This window comes from Euleptes europaea, chromosome 9, assembly GCF_029931775.1.
Source record: "Euleptes europaea isolate rEulEur1 chromosome 9, rEulEur1.hap1, whole genome shotgun sequence".
NCBI classification, from domain to species: domain Eukaryota; kingdom Metazoa; phylum Chordata; class Lepidosauria; order Squamata; family Sphaerodactylidae; genus Euleptes; species Euleptes europaea.
Genome location: NC_079320.1, coordinates 68100434 through 68111555, shown reverse-complemented (window position 1 = coordinate 68111555; position 11122 = coordinate 68100434). Strand labels below are relative to the sequence as shown.

The 11122-nt window shown below is 46.1% G+C and overlaps 1 protein-coding gene across 2 annotated transcripts in view; it reads left to right on the top strand.

Annotated features, from left to right (window-relative positions):
* Positions 1-2280: 2280 nt before the first annotated feature.
* The window catches only part of SLAIN2 (SLAIN motif family member 2), a 36996-nt gene continuing 28154 nt past the window's right edge, over positions 2281-11122 (top strand). For both annotated transcript variants that reach the window (XM_056855632.1, XM_056855631.1), the window contains exon 1: positions 2281-2756. In XM_056855632.1, coding sequence (XP_056711610.1) covers positions 2284-2756 — 473 coding nt within the window. In that variant the 5' untranslated portion in view covers positions 2281-2283. The remainder of the gene's footprint in view (positions 2757-11122) is intronic.

Sequence of the window (11122 nt, the reverse complement as noted above, 5' to 3'; positions counted from 1 at the left end):
CCTCACTGGCTATCATTTTATATAACCCACGTGAATTATTTGAATTACCTTGTTTGAAAATAGTACTCTGTGTGAAAACCTAGACATCAAACACGTTCTAACCTAGCCTTCATCCTGATATGCAATTATGTTATTTGGCATGTGGAATTCTGAGATAGTCCTGGTGAGATGACTGAGTCAGCAGAAGAAAAATTGTGGCTTTTAAATCGTTGTTGGTTTCTTGTCAAGAAAATTTGAGCTATGTTATTGTAGCCAGAGTCTTAGAACATTAGAAGGTGGGTGTTATGGCTATATCATCTGGAAAATTATACAACTTGGATCTTGGCTACAATCAGAATGTTTCTTTATCCACATCAGCTAGGTAACACTCAACAACTATTCCTAATGTTATCCAAGTCAACTTGAACATTTTGAAGCGCAGAAATGTCTTCCAAGACAGGTAATTTAAAGCATGCATTAGCTGTATAATGGATAACTGTGGACCATCCTTACTTAAGACAATTATCATTGTTGGTATCACCCTCCAGCTTCAGCAGATGACCTCATGTTCTAGTATTATGAGAGAGGGAGAAAAGGCTTCTCCCTCTCCACTCTCTCCATGCCACACATAATTTTATAGACCTCTATCACGTCTCTTTTTAACCACCTTCTTTCCAAGCTAAACAATCCTAACTGAATGTAAAAACACAGGACCCTAATGGAATGTAAAGATCCTAATTGAATGTAAAAACACAGGAGATGGAACATGAGGGAAAGGCACGGCACACTTTCAGACACACCCTTATTCACCACCGCTGCCCCTTGCAGAAATAAGACCAGTTAATGAGGTGTAGTGGTTAAGAGCGGTGGTTTGGAGTGGTAGACTCTAATTTGGAGAATCGGGTTTGATTCCCCACTCCTCCACATGTGTGTGTGTATATATTAAGTGCCATCAAGTCGCTTCTAACTCATGGCGGCCCTATGAATCAATGTCCTCCAAAATGTCCTGTCTTTGACAGCCTTGCTCAGATCTTGCAAATTGGGGGCTGTGGCTTCCTTTATTGAGTCAACCCCTCTCTTGTTGGGTCTTCCTCTTCCTGCTGCCCTCAACTTTTCCTAACATGACTGTCTTTTCTAGTGACTCTTGTCTTCTCATGACGTGACCAAAGTACGACAGCCTCAATTTAGTCATTTTAGCTTGTAGGGTCAGGTCAGGCTTGATTTGATCTAGAACCCACTAGTTTGTTTTTTTGGCCGTCCACGGGTATCCGTAACACCCTCCTCCAACACATTTCAAAGGAATCTACTTTCTTCCAATCAGCTTTCTTCCATGTCCAGCTTTCACACCCATACATAGTAATAAGGAATACCATGGCGTGAATTAACTTAATCTTGGTGGCCAGTGACCCATCCTCACACTTCAGAATCTTTTCTAGCTCCTTCAGGGCTGCCCTTCCCTTCCCCTCCACATGAGCAAACTCTAATCTGGGGAACCGAGTTTAAATCCCCACTCCACATCAGCGTCAGAGGCTAATCTGGAGAACTGGGTTGGTTTCCCCTACACACGAAGCCAGCTAGGTGACCTCGGGCTCGTCACAGCTCTTAGAGCTCTCTCAGCCCCACCTACCTCTGTTGTGGAGAGGGGAAGAGGACTGTAAGCCGGTTTGATTCTTCCTGAAGGGGTGGAGAAAGTCGGCATACATATATATATATATATAAAAACCCAACTCTTCTTCTTCTTCCGCCTGAGAATATAACACCGAGGTTATAACGCCACGGAAAGAGGCAGCCCCGCTTCCCAAGCCTGAGCGCGGAAGGGCAGCGAGGGGCGCCGTGCGTGCGGGTGCGCGCGCAGCTGCCCCCAACGGCCGAGCGCCCCCCCCCCAGGCAGCCGCCCTCCCTCGCGGGCCTCTGTGTGGAATCGCCGTTGTCCCTGACAGCCCCGCCCCACGACAAGGCCTCAGTCGCCGCTGAGGGGGGGGGGGAAAGAAAATCTCCCCTCTCGTCTAGGGAAGGGGGGGGTTGAGCGCGAAGGCGGGGCGGGACATGGCCGCCGGCGCGCTGGCGGGGGCCGCGGCCGGCTAGGCGTGCGGGCCGCCGGCTCGGCCAGGCCAGGCCCAGCCTCTGAACGGCGGCAGTGGGGAGCCTGGGCTGCGCTTCCCCGCCCGGCCATGTAGGGGGCGCCCGCCCGCCTCAGCGTGAGGGGAAGGGGAGGGGCGGGAGGAGCGAGGGAGCGCCGCCCCACCGGCCGCCCCACCGACCGACCGACCGACGGCGCCGCGGTGTGAGGGCGGCGGCCCGGCCATGGAGGACATCAATTCCAACGTGAACGCCGACGCCGAGGTGCGGAAGCTGCAGGAGCTGGTGAAGAAGCTGGAGAAGCAGAACGAGCAGCTCCGCATCCGCAGCGCCGCCGGGGCCCCCGGGGGCAGCCCCAAGCGCCTCCCCAGCGGCGGCGGCGGCGGAGGAGGGTCCGCTGCTTGCACGCCGCCGCCCGCCGCCCCGCCGCCTTCGCCGCCGCCGTCCCCCGCCGCCCGGAGCAGCCCGCTGCTCTCGGGGCCCGAGAGCCGCTGCCTCAGCCCCAAGGCCGGGCCCAGGCGGCCTCCGGCGGGCGAGGAGAACGGAGGCGGCGGCGGCGGCGGCGGCGGCGGCTCGGAGGCGGCGAGAGCAGCGGGGGGAAACGCCGGCGGCGGCGGCCTCCTCCTGGACGAAGTGGAGCCGCTGAGGCCCGACGAGCTGGAGCGGCTGGCCGGCTGCGAGGAAGACGAGACGGGGTGGTGAGAAAGGGGTTATGCGGGGGGGGGACCCACGCGATTTTGGGGTGGGGTCGGCAAGCACAGGCAGGGGTTGGGACGGGCCTGCCAGCGACCCCGGGAAGCGGAGAGGCGCAATCAATAACAAATGCCCTTTGCTGAAGGTAATTGGCCGTTTGCCTTGTATTTGCCGCTCTTGTGGATGCGCGTTTCCCCCCGTCCGAATTCTCAAAACTCTACATGGGGGGTTTATTGTTGAGTTTTAAGAATTTGGATGGGGGAAATGTGCATCTGTGTGTGTGTGTGTAAACTGCCTTCAAGTCGCAGCCGACTTATGGCGACCCCTTATGGGGTTTTCATGGCAAGAGACTACTAACCACTGCCTTCCTCTGCACAGCAACCCTGGACTTCCTTGGTGGTCGCCCATCCAAATACTAACCAGGGCTGACCCTGCTTCGCTTCCCAGATCTGACCAGATCAGGCTAGCCTGGGCCATCCAGGTCAGGACAATGTGCATCTAGAGAGCGGCAAATCCAAGGCGAAGCCTCCCGTGCATAAATGGCCATTGACTCGAGGTCCCCACAGGGAGCGATTGTTTCTAGAGCTCAAGGGCCCTGCAAGAATCTGGAGTGTGTGTGTGTGTGTTTACGGGCTAGTCTTCATCTGGGTGGCCTCACACAGATCTCCACCTTGCATCTTCCCCCATCTCAGGGCGGAGATACTTGGTCTCCTTTTTCTGGCGAAGTTACGGGAAATGTTCCCAAAACAGGGGTGGGCTGGGTTTAAAAATATTGGTTGCCAGGAGACACAAAGGGGGTCCCACCCACAACTATAAGGCTATCATTTAATTTTTGTAATAAAATTTCAAAAACAACAACACATAAGTGGGAAAAAAGGCACAATTAAAATTTTATTTGCGTACAGAACGTCTACTATATTTTCAAGCTACTAAAAGGTCGTTAACATTTTTAACATGTTGTCTAATGTTTAAGGGGGCCCACTTGCCATCGGGCAAGTGGACACCCTGCCCCGTCCGCCACTACCAACATTTCCCCCTGGGGGAAGGGAGGGGTTTATAAATGGAGAGAATCCCTTTGTCCTCTCCCCCACCAAGCAGTGGCTTCTGAATACTTTTGTTATAGCAACCCAGAATCACAGTGGCTGGGGAAGGGAGACTGGTTCAGATTGGGCGGTGCTTTCTAAAGCATCCAATTTTTTTCTCTCTTACTGTCACGAGATCTTGGGTGTATTTGGAGACCTAGTTCTGAAAGAAATGTTACATCACTCATGTATTAAGTGTTCAGATGAGGTTATTGGGGTGGTGTGATATCTGTAGTGTGGTTTCTGCATCTTTTGGGGTTGTTGAAATCGTGTGCTTATTGGTGTCCTGGTACTTTGATTATGGACCCCAACAATGAGTTTTATTGCTGTTTTCTCTAAGCCATGACTACCTTGGTTTACAAACTTTCAGGTATCTGACCCTTTTTCTAGATCAGATCTCCTTGAGGTAACTGCTGAGCAGGTATTCTGTAATGTTTTGGATTTGAGTTAAGGGGTTTAAAAAAATTTCTGTTAGGGATTTGGAAGATACAATAACAGACTAAATTAGATTTCTGTAAGACTTCTTACCCCCTACACACACAGGTCGGTTGGGAACTCTCACACCTACACATAGTGTATATATTTCTTTGAGTCCCAAATTGTCACCGATGACTATGAATAACATTACTAAGTATGTGAATGAAATCTTTATAGGTAGGCCATGTAGGTAGTGCTTATTAGGATGACTTTTACATTTTGTACTCCAGTAGAGATAACTGAATGCAGAATATTACTGAGGTTATCAAGGGTGCATGCATATATAAAATAGTGACTTTTCACTTTGAAATACACGTGAGAGTTGTCCTCCTCCTTTCCCCATTCCCACATGAGTGTAAGGGGAATGCAATTTGTATTCATGTAACCTTCATAACTTGTTTGATATACCCATGAATACCTGAATACAAATGTAAGAAGTGATCCTCAGGAGCAGGGGCAGTACAAGAGCTAATATAAAAAAGGTACGGGGGGGACCCAGGAAATTACAGGCCAGTTAGCTTAATGTCTGTTCCAAGTAAATTGATGGAAAGCATTATTAAAGATAGAACTGTCAAGCATATAGAAAGGCAAGCCCTGCTGAGCTCGAACCCAACATGGCTTCTGTAAAGGTAGTTCCTGTATCACTAACCTTTTAGAGTTTTTTGAAAGTGTCAGTAAGCATGTGGACAGGAATGAGCTTGTGGACATTGTGTATTTGGATTTCCAAAAGGCTTTTGACAAAGTCCCCCAACAAAAACTGCTAAGCAAAATTCATAGTCATGGGATAAGAGGGCCAGGCCTCTTATGGATTGAGAACTGGCTGAAAAATAGGAAGCAGAGTATAGGAATCAATGGTCAGTTCTCACAATGGAGGGATGTGAGCAGTGGGGTCCCTCAGGGATCTGTATTGGGACCAGTGCTTTTCAACCTGTTCATCAATGACCTAGAGCTGGGGGTGAACAGCAAGGTTTCCAAGTTTGCAGATGACGCCAAATTATTTAGGATGGTTAAAACAAAATCAGACTGTGAAGAGCTCCAAAACTATCTCTTCAAACTGGAGGAATGGGCAATAAAATGGCAAATGAGATTCAATGTGAGCAAATGTAAAGTGATGCATATTGAGGCTAAAAATCCCAACTTCACATATACACTGATGGGATCTGTGCTGGCAGCAACAGACCAAGAAAGGGATCTTGGGGTGGTAGAGGATAGCTTGATGAAGATGTCAACCCCAGTGTGCAGCTGCTGTGAAAAAGGCAGATTCCATGCTGGCCATAATTAGACAAGGAATAGAGAATAAAACTGCTGCTATCATACTGTCCTTGTACAAATCTATAGTGAGGCCACACTTGGAATACTGTGTACAGTTCTCGTCACCACACCTAAAAAGTATATTGCAGAGCTTGAGAAGGTGCAGAAAAGAGCAACCAAAATGATCAGGGGACTAGAGCAACTGCCCTATGAGGAGTGGTTAAAACGCTTAGGGCTGTTCAGCTTTGAAAGAAGGCGGTTAAGGGGTGATACGATAGAGTCCTATAAAATTACGCATGGTATGGAGAGAGTGGACAGGGAGAAGCTTTTCTCTCTCATAATACTAGAGCGTGGGGTCATCTGCTGAAGCTGGAGGGTGAAAGATTCAAAACAGATAAAAGGAAGTATTTCTTCACACAACACATAGTTAAATTGTTGTACTCCCTGCCCCAGGATGTGGTGATGGCTGCCAACTTGGAAGGCTTTAAGAGGGGAGTGGACATCTTCATGGAGGAGAGGGCTATTCATGGCTACTAGTTAAAATGGATACTAATCATGAGGCATACCTATCCTCTCCAGGATCAGAGGAGCATGCCTATTATATTAGGGGCTGTGGAACGCAGGCAGGATAATGCTGCTGTAGTCGTCTTGTTTGGGGGCTTTCTAGATGCACCTGGTTGGCCACTGTGTAAACAGACTGCTGGACTTGATGGACCTTGGTCTGATCCAGCATGGCTATTCTTATTAGAAGGACTCAAGTTAACCTTGAACAAAGTAAGACATTGTGTAGTTTAATGAGAAGGATGGTAGTTTGAAAGACTAGCAAAAAAAGTCATGGAAAAATTGAAGCAAAATTATAACCAGCATTATGTAGCTTGTGGATGTCCAGAAACATCCACTTCTTTAACTGCTAAGGCAACAGAACTAATTGCTCCATAGTTAAAAAAAGAATGATCAGGTGTGTAGCTAGATGAGAAGTTTTGAAAGAGTGAGATGAATATCTGGGGAGATATAGGTGGCTGCTGAGGTGGTACAAGTTCCTGCCTCCCACTGTCTAGCCTCCTTCAGTGGGAGCAGGCAGGAGGTTAAGGGTATAGTCCTGTGCACAGATACTCCACAGCAAAAACCCATTTCAGTGGGTTTAAGGATGGAGTAACTCTGCATAAGAGCACTGTCAGTCTTCTGAGTCCGACTGTCAGGCAATTGACTCTTATTCTCCCCCCCCCCCCCAATCCCCTGGTGAATTTTCCTCACAATCCCCTTTCTGTTCCTCCCCTTTCCTTTGACCTATATTACCTTTGGCCCTGGATGGGGAAGGGGAACAGCCATATGCACTTTTCGTAGGTTTGTTCTTTCTTTTATAAATTTTTATTCCCCCCCCAAAAAAGGATAAACATTAAAAAAAGATGAGGGAGATGGGGGTTACAGTGATACTTCACAATTCTTCTCTACTGTTCAATTATTTCAACAGAAGTATGCAGGTCTACCCTGGTTGTGGATGTCCCTTATATCCTGATACATTCTAAAGTATACTGTATTTATTGTCTGTTTCTATATTTCTATTAAACTTGAATAACCATATATTTTAGTAGCACAGTTTTGATATCCTCAATATCAAACTTCTCATAACTTATATTGTTCTCACGCGTAGGTTTGGTCTTTGATTCCTGGAGAGACTTTATATGTTTTTAGGTGTTTCTAAATGGCTATGATGATAATACAAACCAGAGCTTAGTGGAGCTCTTTTAGATTTGCCTCAATGGTTACTATGCATCCTCTACTGAATTTGCTATTGCATTTGGCCCAGTTCCTGTATGAATTGTGTGTGTGTGTGTGTTGGGTGCCCTGAGGATGACACGCCTCTCAGTGTGAAATCACTGTTGAGATGCTTATTATGACATGCTGCGAAGCTCCCTGGTATAGATAAGTTGTTCTCTATTGCGGATAATTACAACTATTTTTGTATGCAAATAAAATAGTCCAGTTTTCTTTGTGTAAGATAAAAGCATAGCTTTAGTGGATGGATAAGTGTAAGCAGCATTTCGTAAGTTCTTAAACCAATTTAAGAGCTGTGGCAGCTGCTTAAATGCAAATTGCATTTTTGTTTATCTTAGCCTCCTTCCTTAATAAAATGTAATAACTTTTCAAGCATATTGTACAAAAGCTGTCCTCTTAAAAATTGCATATTAATTTTAAATTTGTACAGCCCTCTAATTAGACAAGTTTATAGTTTGGGTATATGAGTTACTGTTCTGTCTAGATCAGTGACCTGCAAGATGACTCACTCAGCTAATTTAAGAGTTGTGAAATGTATGAGAATAAGTTTAAACCCCCCCAAAAATTCTGACTCTCGGTGATGGTTTTCAGTGTGGCATTAACCAGCTCATAAAATATATATATATATTATGTCCTGCTAGATTTACAAAAGTCCTTAAGAGGCCAGGAAGGGGCTGCACTGGCATTTGGGCTCCCTGCGCCAGTGCCCGTGCCACTTAGCTGCCCAGGGTGGCACAGATGCTGGGGGGGCAGACGCCATCCTCCCAGCGCTGCTGCAGCAGCGCCACTCAGGGATGCTGGCACAACCTCATGTCAGCGTACGGAGGCACACTTCTGTGCGCTGTCCTCCCGGGGCATTCCTGTGCCAGACCAGGGGAGGAGCCCCCTTTAGGCAGCCTCCTAAGTAAGCCCTTTCCTCCCGGGAACGCCCCCTTTCCCTTACCTGGAGATATGCCACCTTTTGGAGCAGTTGCACGGGTTTTCCAGGTAAGGGCAAGGTTTCGGGCTCAGTGGGGGGGGAACCCTCCTTTGGAGGCAGCACAGTTGCGCTGCCTCCAGTCACCGGTGCAGCCCTCCCCCTCAGGAATGAGCTGCCCAAGCTTCAAGAGAAACATGCAATGATAACTTTCAGAATAACTTTTTAACTTTTAGATTTTGGTTAAGAACAGTGTTTGCTTTTAAACTACCTGTGTGTGTGGTTAGTAATGTTACACTATCAGAAATGGTTTAGGAGAAACAAACCTATATGACGCTCAGCTTCATTTAAAAAAAGAAGCAAGTTTCTAGCTCTTGGGGCCCAAAAGAGTAGCTTGAAATTGAGCAGACAGTGCCAGATGAAATCTCAGAAACTAGCAGGATTTCCAGTACTTCAAAAGAAGAATGTCAGTGCTCTGCATAACATCTCAGTCTTCTGTAGGGCTAGCAGGGACAGGTGAGGTAAATACAGTAAATTACACAGGTCAAAGATAACGGAGTTTAGTTGCCTTGACATTAATAGATTTTTTCGCACACAAAAGGTCTACTTAAAGTGTCTAAGAATGTAAGATACAATCACATTTCTGAAAAGGTGATTTATAGTCTAGGGTGCCAAAAGAACTCTTCCTTCTCCCCACCCAGTACAGTGCCCATTTATCCTGTGCTCATCCATCTTCTAAAGAGGGATCAATCTGTACAATGGAGAGAGTTGTCATGGGGTTCTCCCATACCCTAATTTTCTCCTCTGAAGAACTTCCCACTTTCTTGCCCTATGACTACAAATTGACACTGACATTGAAAATGTATGTTACGGCCCTCAGTATGCAAGACCTGAGCAGGGCTGTTTATGATAGGACATTGTGGAGTGCAATAATTCGTAGGGTCGCCATCTCAGAAGTGACTTGATGGCACTTAGCACACACATACACACATTGCATTTTTTGAATTGTGTCTCATCAAGAAAAGTGGATTATAAGTGAAATAAATAGGTCTACACTTACATTATGTAGAGTAGCAATACAAATTTAAGGTAACTATTACTTTGTGAAGATAAAAGTGTTCAATAAGTCAAAATTGTATCTTGAAAGGAGCTTGGTAAACGGTAAAGGTAGTTCCCTGTGCAAGCACCGGGTCATTCCTGACCCATGGCGTGATGTCACATCCCGACGTTTACTAGGCAGACTATGTATACAGGGTGGTTTTCCATTGCCTTTCCCAGTCATCTTCCCTTTACCCCCAGCAAGCTGGGTACTCAGTTGACCGACCTTGGATGGAAGGCTGAGTCAACCTTGAGCCGGGTACCTGAAACCGACTTCTGTCGGGATCGAACTCAGGTCATGAGCAGAGCTTTTTGACTGCAAGTACTGCAGCCTACTACTCTGCACCACGGGGCTCTTGAAAGGAGCTTGGCTTAAGCCAAAAAGGTTTTTTTTGGGGGGGGGGTTGCCCATCATTGACATTAAGTGGTGTTCTTTTCTGCTGCAATTTAAAAAAAGTTCAGGTAAAACAAGTTCTCTTTCCAATATTTTTCTGGGCCTGTACCTAGAGCCTTATCACACAGAGAAATCTCTCTTAGGCTACAGTCCTAAGTACACTTACTGGGGAGTGTCTCACTGAACTTAGTGAGATTTGAGTATGTATATGCTTAGGATTGCATTGTTAATGTTGCAGCTTAGCCCCTGTTAAGGTCCAGTCATTTTATAATTTATGTGTAGGACATAAATGTTATTTCTCTGATCCTAGCTCCAAGATGCCCTGACCTGGATGGCCAAGGCTAGCTCGATCTCGTCAAATCTCAAAAACTAAGCAGGGTGGGCCACCAAGGACTTCCACCACCAAGGAATTTTAGGGTTGCTATGCAGAGGCAGGCGATGACAAACTACCTCTGCTTGTCTCTTGCCTTGAAAACCCTACAGGGTTGCCATAGGTAGGCTGCGCCTTGGCACTTTACACAGACACACACACAGCTCAAAGATGGGACTTTTATTTTGAGGCTGTATGTGAAACTTGTGTGGGGGTACCTAACTTGGAAATCTCACTCTGTGAGTTGTTATGTGTCTTATTTGGTAAACAAGTAAACATTTCAGGCTAAGATACTGAAGTGATAAAATCCCTTGGCGTTGTTTCCACACTTGACGCATGCAGGGTTTAGTGCTACAGTAATGGATGGTTTGGGATGCAGTTATGAACTTTTCGGTGGAGTTAAGATTTTTTACAGTATATATAGTTGTAGAATCTTTGGAACAGGCTTTATGAATCAAGAATATGTTTATGATTGGGTTTGTAAAACCTTTTGAATACTGAAATTAACATTGGAGCTGATTTTTTTCCAGAAGTACTACAGCCTTCAATTAATATGCAACAATTTAGAGCTATTCCTCTAATTCCTCAGATTGAAGTTGCAGAGAGCCTCTTAGAATGTTGATTGGTCTGATCAGACTCCTTCTGAATAGCAAACCCATAGATTTTTCAGTATTACGTAACAAAATCACTGATATTCAAAATGTTTTGGATACATTCACATCCTTCTGTATCTGGGCATTCCTCTGGAAATGGGAATTTCATGTTGTCATCTGATACGTTTCCACAGTCTGAAATGTCCTTTCTTGCTTGTGTTTGAGCTGTGACCTGGCTAGAGTAAACATGCTCCTGTGTACTTGACAGTTAACTTGACTCAGGAAAGCACACTTTAAAAGTAGCAAGCTTAGCCTTTGAGCCTTATTATGGTATTACAGAAAGCCATAATTTAAACTCATTAGAATAGTGCAGCTTATGTACCTTCATTTAATATTGTACTTTTTTTCTTCCAT